The following is a 16696-nucleotide window of genomic DNA, read 5'->3' as shown; positions in this document are numbered from 1 at the left end:
AGACACACACACACTCACCCCACACTCACACTGACACTCACTCCATACACTCACACACACATTCATCTCACATGCTCTCAGATATGCCTGTATTCACACACACCCTCACCCTCACACACACACACTCACCCCCACCCCACACTCTCCCACACTCACCCTCACCCCACCCCAAACCCTGACACAATACGCACACACACCCTCACACACACAGACATCACACACCCTGACACACACCCACACACCTGCACTCACACACACCCAACCCACACATTCACACAACCCACCTCACACCCTCCCACGCTCACCCCACCCCACACCCTCCCACACTCACGTTCACCCCACCCCACACCCTCCCACACTCTCACCCCCACCCCACACCCTCCCACACTCTGACCCCACCCTACACTCTTCCACACTCACACTCACCCCCACCCCACACCCTCTCACACGCTTACCCCACCCCACACCCTCCCACACTCATGCTCACCCACACCCCACACCCTGACACACTCATGCTCACCCCCACCCCACACCCTCCCACACTCATGCTCACCCACACCCCACACCCTAACACACTCATGCTCACCCCCACCCCACACCCTCCCACACTCACGCTCACCCCCACCCCACACCCTGACACACACCCACACACACCCACACTCTCACACATACATCCACATTCACACACACCCACCCCACATTCACACACCCGACCCCACGCCTTCCCACACTCACGCTCACCCCCACCCCACACCGTCCTACACTCACGCTCACCCCACCCCACACCCTCTCACACTCACACCCCCACCCCCACCCTGACACCCACACGCACACACCTCATATTCACACACCCCCACCCCCTCACCCACACACTCTCTCACACAGACTCACACTCACTCCCACCCTATACCCTCACACACGCTCACCCACCCTCACACACACACTCACCCCCACCCTGCTCCCTCATACATGCTCACACACACGCTGTCTCACACACACACGCCCACCCCCACCCTCACACACACACTCACCCCAACTCACACCCTCACGTGCGCTAACACACTGTCATCCCACGCACCCCACCCTACACCCTCACACAGTCACGTTTACCCACACTCACCCACACCCTCACACATACTTTCTGTCCCACACTCACACCCCACACACTCACACAAACACTCACCCCCACCCCACACTCACACACTCCTACTCACCGACACACTCCCTCACACACAGTGCAGAGCCCTCCCCTCCTCCCTTTGCCCTGCTCCGTGTCCTCTTAGCTTCACCCCTGCTGATCCCAGACTCTACCTCCTCTTACCCTCAACCTCCCCAACTCCTAAATGTCCGAGTCAAAGACAAGGGGCAAGAGGGATGGAGTCTAGAATGGGGAGAGCAGGATCAAGGTTTGAAGGCAGTCACTGTAGGGTCTGTAGTAGGCTGTCTTGTATTGCTATAAAGGAATACTTGACACTGGGTAATTTATAAAGGAAAGAGGTTTAATTGGCTCATGGTCCTGCGGGCTGTACAGGAAGCATGGCACCAGCATCTGTTCCCAGTGAGGCCTCAGGAAGCTTCCACTCATGCAGAAGGTGACAGGGGAGCCAGACTATCACGTAGCAAGAGTGGGAGCAAGAGAGACAGCAGGAAGGCGACACACACTTTTAAACAACCAGGTCTTGTATGAACTCCGAGTGACTTTCACTCATCACCAAAGGGTGGCGCTGAGCCATTCCTGAGAGATCTGGCCCCATGATCCAGTACCTCCCACCAGGACCCACCTCCAACACTGGAAATCACATTTCCTCATGAGATTTGGAACAAACATCCAAACATATCAGGGTCCTTGCTTCATTGCATCAGCTGGGAAGGGTGGGGAACTAGACTGTGTCTCCTCCCTCATTTTGTGTAGACACATAGCAACGCAGACACATCGGCACACGCACCCATGGAAAGATGACCACGCACACACAGACTGGCACAAGGCCTGCACTGGCAGGCACGTGGGCACACACAGACACACCCAAGGACATGCCAACACATGTGCAGGAACGCATGCACGGTTCTGCAGTGTAGGGGGTGAGGGGGACGTTCCTCGGATTTCAAAGCTCCCAACTTCTCGTGATTCTCCTTCCCTTGTTGTTGAGTTAAAGTTCCAAACCAAGATAAGGACACACATCTATTAAACTCTGATTTGGGTGGCTGATCTGTCTTCTAACAAGAATATTTTACCTTTCAAAAATTGCCTTTGGACAAATGCAGTCGCCATTATGCCTTATCTGGGCCAGAGAATTAGTTCATATGTTATAAAACCCACAGAGACAGTGGGTCCTGCACACTCACCTCCTCGCCAAATAGAAAATTTCTTAAAAGTTCTAAATGTTTTGTATGAAGCAAGTATAACATTGATATGTAAACCAGGTGAAGGTAGCATTAAATGACTTAATTTATTACTTAAGAATAGTACTTAATTCAAAAATTACTTAAGAATCTTGATGCAAAAATTATCAAAATGTTACCTTACAGAATTTGGCAATATGTCAGCCAGGCGTGGTGGCTCACGCCTGTAATCCCAGCACTTTGGGAGGCCGAGGCGGGTGAATCATGAGGTCAGGAGATCGAGACCATTCTGGCTAACATGGTGAAACCCCACCTCTACTGAAAATACAAAAAATTAGCTGGGCATGGTGGTGGGCGCCTGTAGTCCCAGCAACTCTGGAGGCTGAGGCAGAAGAATGGCATGAACCAGGGAGGCGGAGCTTGCAGTGAGCCGAGACTGTGCCAGTGCACTCCAGCCTGGGGGACAGAGCGAGACTCCGTCTCAAAAAAAAAAAAGAATTTAGCAACATATCACAAAAGTAAATATGCATTTACCTTTGACCCAGCAATTCCAGAAACGTACCTTGAAGATACACCCACAATAATATGAGAATATGTAAATGCCCCTAAATACATGGATTGAAAAATATACAGTATATCCACACGATGGAGTACTGTACTATGTAGTTATAAGAAAGAATGAGTATGATCTTTTTTGCATATCAATGAACTGATATGTGGTGCTTTCTAAAATGTATTGTTAAATATAAAAACAAAGTTTAAAAGCACACACACACACATTATGTTTTTGTGTAAGAAAGGAGAAAGAAGAAAATACACATGTAACTGCTTACTTTCTATGAAAATAAACACAGGACTAGCCTGGGAAACATAGTGAGGCCCAGTCTACAAAAAAAAAAAAATTGTTTTTAATTAGCCAGGCATGGTGGCACACACCTGTAGTCTCCGCTACTCAGGAGGCTGAGGCAGGAGGATCAGTGGAGCCCAGGAGTTCGAGGCTGCAGTGAGCTGTGACTGTTCCACTGCATTACAGCTTGGGTGACAGAGTGAGACCCCATCAGAAGGAAGGAAGGAAGGAAGGAAGGAAGGAAGGAAGGAAGGAAGGAAGGAAGGAAGGAAGGAAGGAAGGAGAGAGAGAGAGAAAGAGAAAGAGAGACAGAAAGAGAGAGAGAGAAAGAAAAGAAAGAAAGAAAGAAAGAAAAAGAAAGAAAGAAAGAAAGAAAGAAAGAAAGAAAGAAAGAAAGAAAGAAAGAAAGAAAAGAAAGAAAGAAAGAAAGAGAAAGAGAGAAAGAGAAAAGTAAGAGAGAGAGAAAGAGAGAGAGGGAGGGAGGGAAGGAAGAAGAAAAAAGAAAAAAGAAGCATAGGAAAGTACACCAATGTGATGGGGAGGAAGGAAGGAAGGAAGGAAGGAAGGAAGGAAGGAAGGAAGGAAGGAAGGAAGGAAGGAAGGAAAGAAAGAAAGAAAAAAGAAGCGTAGGAAACAATAGACCGGAGTCCAATGTGATTGGTTGCCCGTAAGAGGTAGGTGGGAAGGGAGAAAAGGATTGGAATGGGCAGTGAAAGTGATGCCTGTGAGAGTATCGATTTGCATCATTTTAACTTTGAAAGTATGGTTGATGCTTTACATACTGAAGTAAATTAATACAATAAAGTCCAACAATTGTGAGGTGGGAAAAAAAACCTAAAACCAAAATAAAATATAAACAGAAGCAAAAGATGGTAGCCAGGGCCTCCTCCCACCTCATCTGTACCTTTGGGAGCCAGTGTCACTTGTGTTTCTGTTCACAGTGACCTGTCCCCCAGCTCTCATTCTTTAGTTCTTAGGCTTCCTTTGAAGCAGATTCTTATTAGATGGGGCAACTGTGATGTGTGTAGCACATGCTTTCTGTGAAACAGGTAGCACTACAGTGGTCTTAGTCACGGGCATCAATGTGTGTTGGGTTAGGGAGAATTTCTGCCGCCTCCCTCTAGAAAACAAATACATGCTTGGGATGGGGTGACAGAGAGAGAGAGAGAGTGTGTGTGTGTGTGTGTGTGTGTGTTTATTGTTGCAAATAAACTCCCAACACAAAGTCTGTAAACTTTTTGGAAGGACAACAAATTAAAATTAATAAAGCAATTTTATTCATTAGAAACGTGTTTTGAGTCATAGATTGTTAGAAGAGGCCATTTGAGACACTCAGCTAGGCTTCGAAGCTTCGAGTTTGGGTTCTGGATCCACAAATGTTGGCTGTAGGACCTTTGGCTATTGGTTTAATTTCTCTGATTTTTGCACTTTGTTCCTTTGCAAAACAGAAATTAATACTGTCCCACCAACTCCATGGGCCGCTAGAGGAATGAATGACCAAATGTGTGTGAAAGTGATTGATGACTCGCAAAGCACTACACAAATGTCAAGCATTACTTATGGTCATGATGGTGATGGTGGTGGCAGCGGTGGGGGTGATGGAGAAGTCATTCTGGAACCTTCTGTTCTCTTCTCACTCTCTCCGGGACTGAGAAAGTTTTTCCAAACAAAAGCATCATGTCTTGCTCCTCTTACTCGAATGAGGCATTCCTTTCTCTTATCTCGGGGGTTTTTCTACCGAATGCTGCCTGTGCTCCCAGATGCCCCCCGTCTTGGACAGAGAAGCTGTAGGTGGTGGGAGGTGGGGTCCCCTACCCTTGGAAAAGCAGCTCTTCTAACCCTTTTATTTGGTTACTTCTAGGGGCAGTAGAATAAAAGAGGGCATGTCTAATAACAGCACCACTAGCATCTCCCAAGCCAGGAAAGCTGTGGAACAGCTAAAGATGGAAGCCTGTATGGACAGGGTCAAGGTAAGCATGCATGCGTCAGTCCCACCCTCCACCCGAAGCTCAGCTCAAAACATTCTTCCTGCTTCCAGAGCAGCCTTGTGAGAGTTAACACGTCACCCAGCACAGCATCCAGCCAACCTTGGCAGCTGTAACATTTACAAATGAGTGTTTGCTTCAGAGTTCTAAGTGTGCCCAAGGATTCAAAGGATGCAAAACACACAGTGTGCATGAATTCCATAAGGAGTCTCCAAAAATAGACTCATAATTCATCTCAGCTCTATTTAGCTCTGTTGTCGTGCCAATCAGCAAGAAAGAGAGTTTAGCAATGAGATCAATCACTTTTCTGCTGTGATACAGTGCCTTTGAGGTTCAACAACATCGGATATGTTGACAGGATTATTGTTGAGGGTGGAGCTCTGAACCATGCCTGGGTTTGTCAAATATTCCTTTGGGGAAAGTGAAGAAAGGCTCCAGACACCTCCCACTGTATTCATTTCACTGATGAGTGCAGGTCTCTTCACGCTCGGAGGATTGAGGCAAGATGAGGCCACGTCTTCTCCAGATGCCACTCAGAGGTGAGCAGGAGGCCAGGCAAAGCATGTGACTCTGAATGAGCGTGTGAGCATGGCGCTTGTTCACTGTAATAGAGTTGAAAGGAACCCCAACTCTGATGTCAGGAGCCTGATGCCAGGAAGCTCCATGTGTCTGTGGTCTTGGGGAACACAAATCAGGGGTCTCACTTGGGCATCTGGGATTCAAAAAACACAGAATTCATGACAATGGGCGACTCCTGAAGCCTTCTATCGGCACAACCTCCGACCCCTCCCTCAGGAGTCACCCGTTGCCATGGAGTCTGTGTTTTTTGAATCCCAGATGCCCAAGTGAGACCCCTGATTTGTGTTCCCCAAGGCCACAGACACATGGAGCCTCTGTGTGGACAGTTATTTTTTTCCCCTGGAGCTCTGGGGGTACAGCCTCTCCAAGGAGGCAGAAAATATGCACAGAAAGTGACATGAGGGTATATGAAGCAAGGAAGGAATCCAGCGTGAGGTAAGTCGGTATCACTGGACCCGTGTTACTAGAGCATCTACATCTCATACATACCGATACCAACTGCAAATCAGATGTCAGTCCTTGGTCTCTAGGCTAGAGGAGGGAGCAAAGTTAGCACCCAGAAAGCAATTCTAAGACAGAGCGGGTCCCAATAGCGTAGAAAGAGGTTTCAAATGAATGTTGCAGGCATCCCGTGCTCCAGCAGTGCAGACAGGAAAAGGATGAGGACTGTGGTGAAAGGCGTTGCTGGGCACCTAATCTATACTTGCAGGGTCCTGGGAGAGACATGTGAAGGCGACAGTCTCCTCCGTGTGGCTCAGGGAAGACTTCTCGGAGTTGTGAGCTGTGGCTGGCTCTGAGCTGATAGTGGAGGAGGAAGGGCCAGTGTGAGCTAATCACCGCTCGTGTGGAGCAGCTGGGCAGCTGGAAGAGCTGCAGGTTGTGCTGGAAAGAGAGCTATGGGAGGAGGGTGCCATGCACACAGGTGCAGAAGCCGGAGCCATGAGGTGACAGGTGTTTGAGGTGCACCGACCTGTCAGCAATAGACGGAGTTGTCAGAGGCGAGGAGGTAGTTGAAGCTCTGAGTAATTAGGAGAGGCAAGGAGGGGCAGAAATCGGGTACAGTGTGGAGCAGACAGCAAAGATGGGATCAGGGAGGCAAACACACCAAGAAAAGCAACAGAACATGGAGAGTAAACGTGGGAGGCACTAGGGAGAGAGAAGTTAGAATCCAACTGTCAAGCCCCGTGGCCAGAGGCCTGAAAAGACAGTGGGTCCCAGTTTGGGCTATAAGGCAATTCTGTTTTGCCCGGGCGTTCTCTTCTGGCAAGGAAAATAAATTCTGCAATAGCATCTTCACCTGCCACAAACATCACCCCAGGAGCCCCTATGGGGACCGGGTGTCCTCACGAATGAACGCTTCTTCAAGAGTCACTTAGGCACACATGCTGTCACTGAAAGAAGGAGGAAAGTTAAAGACAAATGAGTTACTGTATAAGTTCGTTCTCACATTGCCGTGAAGACACACCTGAGACTGGGTAGTTTATGAAGAAGTGTAACTGGCCCATGGTTCCACAGGTGGTCCAGCAGGCACGATGCCGGCATCTGCTTGGCTTCTTGGGGTGGAGGGTGGGGAGGCCTCAGGAAACTTACAATCATGGCAGAAGGTGAAGGGTGAGCAGGCACATCTTACATAGCAGGAGAAAGAGAGAGAAGCGGGGGGCACTACACACTTTGTTTTTGTTTTTGTTTTTGTTTTTTTGTTTTTGAGACGGAGTCTCGCTCTGTCGCCCAGGCTGGAGTGCAGTGGCTGGATCTCAGCTCACTGCAAGCTCCGCCTCCCGGGTTTACGCCATTCTCCTGCCTCAGCCTCCCGAGTAGCTGGGACTACAGGCGCCCGCCACCTCGCCCGGCTAATTTTTTTGTATTTTTTAGTAGAGACGGGGTTTCACCGTGTTAGCCAGGATGGTCTCGATCTCCTGACCTCGTGATCCGCCCGTCTCGGCCTCCCAAAGTGCTGGGATTACAGGCTTGAGCCACCGCGCCCGGCCCACACTTTTTTTCTTTCTTTTTTTTTTTTTTTTTCCCGAGACGGAGTCTTGCTCTTTCGCCCAGGCTGGAGTGCAGTGGCTGGATCTCGGCTCACTGCAAGCTCTGCTTTCCGGGTTCACGCCATTCTCCTGAATCAGCCTCCCGAGTAGCTGGGCCTACAGGCGCCTGCCACCACGCCTGGCCAATTTTTTATATTTTTGGTAGAGATGGGGTTTCACCGTGTTAGCCAGGATGGTCTTGATCTCCTGACCTCATGATCCGCCCGCCTCGGCCTCCCAAAGTGCTACACACTTTTAAACAACCAGCGCTCTTGAGAACTCACTCACTATTATGACAACAGTACCAAGGGGGATGGTTTTAAACCCTTCATGAGGAACCATCCCCGTGTTCAATCACTTCCCACCACGCCCTACCTTCAACACTGGGGATTACAATTCCACATTAAGATTTGAGCAGGGACACAGATCCAAACCGTATCAGCTACTCAGGTGGTATTCAATCAAAGGGATAGGCAGCCCAGACACGGTGGCTCACGCCTGTAATCCCAGCACTTTGGAAGGTCGAGGCAGGTGAATCACCTGAGGTCAGAAATTCGAGACTAGCCTAGCCAACATGGTGAAACCGCATCTCTACTAAAAAATACAAAAATTAGCCAGGTGTGGTGGCGTGTACTTATAATCCCAGCTACTTGGGAGGCTGAGGCAGAAGAATCCCTTAAACCCAGGAGGCGGAGGTTGCAGTGAGCCAAGATTGTGCCACTGCACTTCAGCATGGACAACAGAGCAAGACCCTGTCTCAAAAAAAAAAAAAACCGGGATAGGTCGCCGTGTTGCTGTGCTGACTGTAATGGAAGCATGGATGCAAGATTCCTCAGAAGGCCTGCCAGAGGCTAATTCAGATCCTGTGGTAATTCCAGGGAGTAGGCCAGTGACAGCTGTGTCAGATTCAGTTCAGAAGCAGAGTTGGTGGAAACAGAATGTTGTTATTGAAGAGAAAATGCCATGGCCGCCTGAGGAGAGAGCTGAACCTGGGAACCGCATCTGTGCCAGAGATGCATGAGCACACATGGGTGGTTTTTGTTGTTGTTTTTCTTGCTTGGACAACCTTGAACATTAATATATAATGTGCAATTTATCATTTTTAACCATTTTTAAATGTACAATTCAATTCAGCAGTATTAGGTGCATTCACAATATTGTGCAACCATCACCACCATCCATCTCCAGAACCTTCTCATGTTCCCACACAGAAACTCTGTACCCATTCAGTGCCAACTCCCCATTTGCCCTGCCCATCCCTGGTGACCACCATTCTACTTTCTTCCTCTATGAATCTGACTGCGCTAGGTATCTCATATAAGTGGGATCACACAGTATTTGTCCTTTTGTTCCTGTCTTATTTCACTTAACTTATTGTCCTCAAGATCCATCTATGTTGTAGCCTGTATCAGAACATCATTCCTTTTCAGGGCTGAGTTGTATTCCACTGCATGGATAGACCACATTTTGTTTATCCATTCATCCATTGATGGACACTTGGGTTATCTCCACCTCTGGACTATTGTAAATAATGCTGTTATAAACATGGGTATGCAAGTATCTGTTGGAGTCTTTGTTTGTTGTTGTTGTTGTTTGAGATGGAGTCTCGCTCTGTCGCCCAGGCTGGAGTGCAGTGGCATGATCTCGCCTCACTGCAAGCTCCGCCTCCCAGGTTCACGCCATTCTCCTGCCTCAGCCTTCCCAGTAGCTGGGACTACAGGCACCCACCACCATACCCGACTAATTTTGTTTTTGTATTTTTAATAGAGACGGAGTTTCCCCGTGTAAGCCCGGATGGTGGTCTCGATCTCCTAACCTTGTGATCCGCCCACCTCGGCCTCCCAAAGTGCTGGGATTACAGGCATGAGCCACCACTCCTGGCCTGGAGTCTATACTTTGGTTCTTTTGGGTACCCACGAGTGGAATTGCTAGATCATATGGTAACTCTATGTTCAACCTTTTTGCCTTTTTTTTTTTTTTTTTTTTGAGAGACAGTCTCACTCTGTTGCCTGGGCTGGAGGGCAGTGGCATGATCTCAGCTCACTGCAACCTCTGCCTCCTGGGTTCAAGCAGTTCTCCTGCCTCAGCTTCCCAAGTAGCTGGGATTATAGGCATGCACCATTACACCCAGCTAATTTTTGTTTTTAGTAGAGACAGGGTTTTACCAAATGTTGGCCAGGCTGCTCTCGAACTCCTGACCTCAGGTGATCCACCTGCCTTGGCCTCCCAAAGTGCTGGGATTACAGGCGTGAACCACTGCACCCGGCCTTATGTCCAACCTTTGGAGGAACTGTCACACTGTTTACACAGAGGCTTCATCACTTCACATCATTACCAGCAGTGCATAGGAATTCCAGTTTCTCTACATCCTGACCAGCACTTGGTTTTTTTTTTTTTTTTAATTAATGTATTTACTTTAATTGACAAGTAAAAATTAAAGTCACTCACTATCACGACGACAGTACCAAGGGGGATGGTATATATTTATGGTGTACAACATGAAGTTTTTGACATAGGCATACATTGTGGAATGGCTAAGTCAAGCCGTTTAACATATGTATTCTCTCAAATACTTAGTTTTTTGTGGTGAGGACACTTAAAACCTATTCTCTTAGCAATTTTCAAGTATACAATACATTGTTATTAATTGTAGTTACCATGATGTGCAATAAATCTCTTTAATTTATTTCTTCTAGCTGAATTTTCTTTTCTTTTCTTTTCTTTTTCTGTGATGGAGTCTTGCTCTGTCACCCAGGCTGGAGTGCAATGGCGTGATCTTGGCTGACTGCAAGCCCTGCATCCTGGGTTCAAGCAATTCTCCTGCCTCAGCCTCCTGAGTAGCTGGGATTACAAGTGTGCACCACCACATCCAGCTAATTTTTGTATTATTAGTAGAGACGGGGTTTCGCCATGTTGGCCAGGCTGGTCTTGAACTCCTGGTCTCAGGTGATCCTCCCGCCTCAGCCTTCCAAAGTGCTGGGATTACAGGCCTAAGCCACAGCAGCCAGCCCTGAAACTTCGTGTCCTTTGACCAATGTCTCTCTAATCTCACCACTCCACAGCCTCAGGTAGCCACCATTTTGCTCTCTATTTCTATAAGTTTGACTTTTTTACACTCCACATATAAGTGAGATCATACAGTATTTGTCCTGTGCATGGCTTATTTCATTTAATATCATATCCTTCAGGGTTACCCATATTTTCTCAAATAACAAGATTTCCTTCTTTTTTGGGGCTCGGTAGTATTCCGTTGTGTAAATATACCACATTTTCTTTATCCATTCATTCGTTGTTAGACAGGCTGATTCCATAACTTGGTTATTTTGACTAATGCTGCAATGAACACAGAAGCACAGATCTTTCTTTGACATACTGCTTTCATATCCTCGGGTTATATACCTAGTAGTGGGATTGCTGGATCCTATGGTAGTTCTATTTTTAATTTTTGAAAAACATCCACACTGTTTTCCAAAATGGCTGTACTAATTTAATTCCCACCAATGGCATACCAGGGTTCCCTTTCCTCCAAACTCAGCAACACTTGTTATCTTGTGTATTTTTGATAATTGCCATCCTAACAGGTTTGACATGATATCTTGCTGTAGCTTTAATTTGTATTTCCCTGATGATCTAGTGATGTCTGTTTTTTAGTAACAGTCACCCTAATGAGTGTGAAGCTCACACATGGTTTTCAGCCCTAGACATCCCCGGTTTCTGGGCATAGTGTGACTTTGCAGAAAAATCTATGTGATGCAATGTTTGACCAAAAAAAAAGGTGCATCTTGGTATCAGCCAGACTATAAGAATGTGGAAAGAAAGGGGAGCTATCAAGGACACTCCCGATGACCTCGTCAAGGACCTTGAGGAGGGAAGAAAGAGGAAGTCACCAGGGAAAGGCAATGGCCTTTCTGGGATGGGTGCAAGGTTACTGCCAGAGAGGAGGAAGGAAAGAGGGAGCCTGGACAGGAAATGACAGAGGGCAGCCCTGGGGAAGGAGGAGAGGAGCAGTTTTTAGAATCCACTGAACTTGCACACACCATGTCAGAAACACCAGGGCCAGATGACAACACTGAGATGGGGTTTCACTATATTGGTCAGGCTGGTCTCATACTCCTGACCTCGTGATCCACCCGCCCTAGCCTCCCAAAGTGCTGGATTATAGGCGTGAGCCACCACACCCAGCTGGTGTTTGAGACCAGCCTGACCAACATAGGGAAACCCCATCTCTACTAAAAATACAAAACTTAACTGGGCGTGCTGGCACGTGCCTGTAGCCCCAGCTACTTGGGAGGCTGAGGCAGGAGAATTGCTCGAACCTGGGAGGCGGAGGTTGCAGTGAGCTGAGGTCCCGCCACTGCACTCCAGCCTGGGCGACAGAGCAAGACTGCGTCTAAAAAAAAAAAAAAAGAAAGAAAACACTGAGATGGATTTTCCAAGGAAGAAGAGAAGGCTAGGCCCATACTGACCGCATGGTGAGAATGCGGAGTGGGTGAATGTGCACACGATGGGGGGGCAGGCTGCATGGGAACCAGCTGGAGGGTCCATGAGAGGAATTATGGCAATGCCTAGGCCCACAGAGCTGGCTCCCAGGTGAGAGCACGGCAGATGGGAACCCAGAGAGGACATCCCAGGCGAGGGCAGGTACCAGCAGGAAACCAAAAGGGAGCCCCCAGGATGGCATGGTGTGTAGCCAACCATAGGGCCCTCGCCAGGCTCTGTAGCTTACTGTGCTCAGAAGAGTTTCTAAGGAGGAAGGAAGGAAAAGAAGGCATTTGCCGCCCAGGAAAATAAAGGGGAGATCTGTCATTGGGAAGAGAAAGGAAAATATAACTGCATTAAGCAGTTACGGGGTTGCAAAAGTAAGAAAGAGTAATAGTGCCAATTCAGAGAGGTCTGCACGATTCGTGGAGGAAAAATGTAGCTGTAATATTCATTATCGTCTTGACGTTCTCTTTGTCCCCATTTGCACAAAAGCTCAAGTGCAAATATAGACTTTTTTTTTTTAGTAGGGGATATAGATTGAGGCTTTACACCACAAAGCCCATAGCAAGACCTTAAACCCACACACAGTGTGGTTCAGAGACCTCCTCACTGCCTCCATTCATTTAATGTTTATCGAGAATCCCCTGCTGCTTGGCCCTTCTCCCAAATTACCACCCGCACTCCGTGGGACTCTTCTCCATTTTGCCTAGAAGCACATCAAAGCATTTCCCAACAAAGATGTGTGTTCTTTGCAAACTCTTATCAGCAGCTAAAACAAGTAATGTTCTCCAGGTTGTCACCGGCATGAGGAGGATTCACCATGGAACCTGTATAGCCTCACAAAAAGCATAAAGCTTGGAAAATAATACCCAGGTTTCTAAAAAAGAAAGAGCACATGAAAGACAAATTTTGGAAACCATATGGGTTCCCAGGGAAAGAATACCATCATAGCCTTATTCTTTTTCTCACCCATCAGAAGTTCAAACAATCTAAAACTCTATTAGAAAAGTATGTATATGGTCGGGTGCGGTGGCTCACGCCTGTAATCCCAGCACTTTGGGAGGCCGAGGCGGGCAGATCACGAGGTCAGGAGATCGAGACCAGCCTGGCCAACATGGTGAAACCTCTCTCTACTAAAATACAAAAAAAAATTAGCCAGGCATGGTGGCACACGTCTGTAGTCCCAGCTACTCGGGAGGCTGAGGCAGGGGAATTGCTTGAATCCGGGAGGCAGAGGTTTCAGTGAGCCCAGATCATGCCACTGCACCCCAGCCTGGCAACAGAGTGAGACTCCGTCTCAAAAAAAAAAAAAGTACATATATGACATTGATCACTAAATAGAGAAAATCTGACAAGGGATTGTGGCAGGTTAGAGCTGAGCAGAGTGTAAGAGGCCTCGCTGGAGAAAACAGTTCCTGAAGCCAGCCTGCGCAGCCACAATGCAGAGTTCAGCCACTGAGAAGTCGTTCTCCCAAGGGTGAAGCGCAGTGCTCCCAGGTGGGCTTCCACGCTGCCTTCCACGTGCCATCCCTCAGGGTGCCCTGATTCTCCTGCCCCAGAGGAAAGGGAAGTTGCTGACATTGGGTCAATCCTACGTCTGTGACTCAAGCGGCTCTGGGGTGGACAGACATCCTCGAGCAAGCCCAACTCTCAGCCAGGGACTAGGAGGAACTGATGGAATGGCCAAGGAAAACTGGCCAAGGAACATTCTGCCCAGTCTCGTTTGCTCTGGTAGATAATTTCAACATCCGTGGGGTGGGTGTGCTCACAGTTCCTACAAGGGCTGCCCTTAGGCTGAGGTTAACTTTGCAAGCACAAGCTTTATTTGCTGAGTGTTGACAGATCAATATATTGTTGGGCCTGCGTTCTACAGACTAGTGAAAACATGAGTGCAGGAAGAGAGGAATTTCAGGCGATGGATGCACGCAAAGTTGAAGCCCAAGAAATGCAGGAGAACTGGCTACAGATGGCCCTTGACTTACAATGGGGCTACCTCTCAATAAACCTATTATAAATTGAAAGTTCAACTTACGATATTTTCTACTTAACGATGGGTTTATGTGGATGTGATCTCCCCTGGTAAGTGGAGGAGCGTACTGAATGCATATTGCTTTCTGCCACTGTCAATTTGAAAAAAATCATTCAGCCAGACCATCGTACATCAGGGACCCTCTGTATTTAGAGTGAAATAGTGCAGAAAGATACTGACATCCAAGGAAAGAGATTGTGGCGGGGCGCAGCGGCTCAAGCCTGTAATTCCACCACTTTGGGAGTCTGAGACCAGCTTGGTCAATGTGGTGAAATCCCATCTCCACTAAAAATACAAAAATTAGCCGCGTATGGTGGTGGGCACCTGTAATCCCAGCTACTCAGGAAGCTGAGGCAGGAGAATCACTGGAACCCAGGAGGTGGAGGCTGCAGTGAGCTGAGATTGCACCACTGCACTCCAGCCTGGGCAACAGCGTGAGACTCCATCTCAAAAAAGAAAAGAAAGAAAGGATTGTGTCGTGACAGATACTGGCAGTTATTAACAATCTTCCTTCATAAAAACTAAGAAATTTGGAGAAAACAGAAAAAGAGAAAGAGCTACTTTTTAAAAGGGTATAATCTGATGCTTAAAAGAAAGGAGAACCAATAATCAAAAAAATACTTTAGTCTGGAAATGCAAGGACACAACAGTTGAATTTACAAGTCTTCAAGATATTTCTTGTATATACTCTCCTTATTCCATTGATAATTTCTTTCAAACCATAAATTAACGAGAGTGAGTTGAACACATCTCTAAGCATGCAGCTTACTTAAAGCGCTTCCAACAAAGAAGCAGAACATCTGGTGGGTTGAAGTGAGAATGTGAAAAAGTCATATCCTTTTCAGGGGCCTTTAATGCTTGTTTTGAAAATAATACTACTTCTCTGTTCATTAAAATGGTACTTGTTTTTATTGTTGCTGTTCTTGCTGTTTTTTGAGATGGAGTCTCTCTCTCTCTGTTGCCCAGGCCGGAGTGCAGTGGCGCGATCTCCCGCTCCCACAGGTTGAGACTCCGTCTCAAAAAAAAAAAAGGAAAAATAAAAAAAGTCTCACACTTGGAAATAACTGAAATGTCTAAGGATAGGAGACTGGTTAAATAAATTACTGTACATCGGGGGGAAATAGATATTAAAAATGACATTTTAGGAGAATATTTCCTGGCCTGGATATATGATCACAATATACTGTTCAGTGATAAACCAGGTTATAAAAAAACAATAAATGTACATTATGGCCCCAGTTTTATAATAAATGTAAAACAAATATAGATGGAAAAACATCAAAAGGTAGTGGTTATAGATCATTCCAATTATCCTCTTTATACTTGTCAGCATTTTTCAAAAATTTTAAAAATAAGCAAGTACTTAATCTTAACACTTTGAGAGGCCAAGATGGGAGGACCACCTGAGGTCAGGAGTTCAAGGCTAGCCTGGACAACATGGTGAAAGCCCGTCTCTACTAGAAATACAAAAATTGGCCAGGCATGGTGGCACAGGCTTGTAATTCCAGCTACTCGGGAGGCTGAGGCAGGAGAATCGCTTGAACTAGGGAGGCAGAGGCTACAGTGAGCCAAGATGGCGCCACTGCACTCCAGCCTGGGCGACAGAGTGAGACTCCGTCTCAAAAAAAAGAAACAAAAAGAAAAAAAAAAAGAAGATATTCTAGTACTGTATTTCTACCGTACCTTTTCTATGTTTAGATATGTTTAGATACACAAGATACTTACCGTTGTGTGACAGTTGCCCACAGTGTTCAGTACAGTCACATTCCTGCAATCCCAGCACTTTGGGAGACCAAGGCAGGAGGATCACTTGAGCTCAGGAGTTTGAGACCAGGCTGGGCAACAGAGTGAGACCCTGTCTCTACTAAAAATTCAAAAAAGTAAGCTGGATGTGGTGCACAACTGTAGTCCCAGCTACTTGGGAGGCTGAGGCAGAAAGATCACTTGAGCCCAGGAGTTCGAGGCTGCAGTGAGCCCTGATCATGCCACTGCACTCCAGCCTGGATGAGAGAGTGAGAGCCTGTCTCAAAATAATTAATTAACATTTCCAAAGTTTGTAGCTTAGGAGCAGTAGGCTATACCCTGTAATCTATAGGCTACACCCTAGTGTGTAATCGGAGAGACCATCTAGGTCTGCGGAAGTACACTCTTGAGGTGTTCTTACGATGATGAAATCACCTAACAAGCCATTTCTCAGAACATATCCCCGTCATTAAGCAACACATGACTGTATACACAAGAAAGTGTTTGAATCAATATCAAATTTCCCTATGGAAAGGGATACCAATTTATATTTTTATCAGTCATGTATGGCTGTTTTCCCACATTCTCCCCCAAAACGCCATTCATTATGCCATACCAATTTAACAGATAATGATAATAGTAGCCAACACTTACTGAGTGCTTA

At 47.0% G+C, this 16696-nt stretch overlaps 1 protein-coding gene across 2 annotated transcripts in view; it reads left to right on the top strand.

The window, feature by feature from the left end:
* GNG4 (G protein subunit gamma 4) overlaps positions 1-16696 on the top strand; it is a 101904-nt gene that overhangs the window by 64018 nt on the left and 21190 nt on the right. For both annotated transcript variants that reach the window (XR_004059021.1, XM_010384663.2), the window contains exon 3: positions 5049-5157. Coding sequence is in view for 1 of the 2 variants with exons in the window: in XM_010384663.2 (XP_010382965.1) it covers positions 5071-5157 (87 nt within the window). In the remaining variant the exon portion in view is untranslated. The remainder of the gene's footprint in view (positions 1-5048; positions 5158-16696) is intronic.

This window comes from Rhinopithecus roxellana, chromosome 8, assembly GCF_007565055.1.
Source record: "Rhinopithecus roxellana isolate Shanxi Qingling chromosome 8, ASM756505v1, whole genome shotgun sequence".
Classification (NCBI taxonomy): Eukaryota; Metazoa; Chordata; class Mammalia; order Primates; family Cercopithecidae; genus Rhinopithecus; species Rhinopithecus roxellana.
This window is presented reverse-complemented; position numbering and strand designations above follow the sequence as displayed.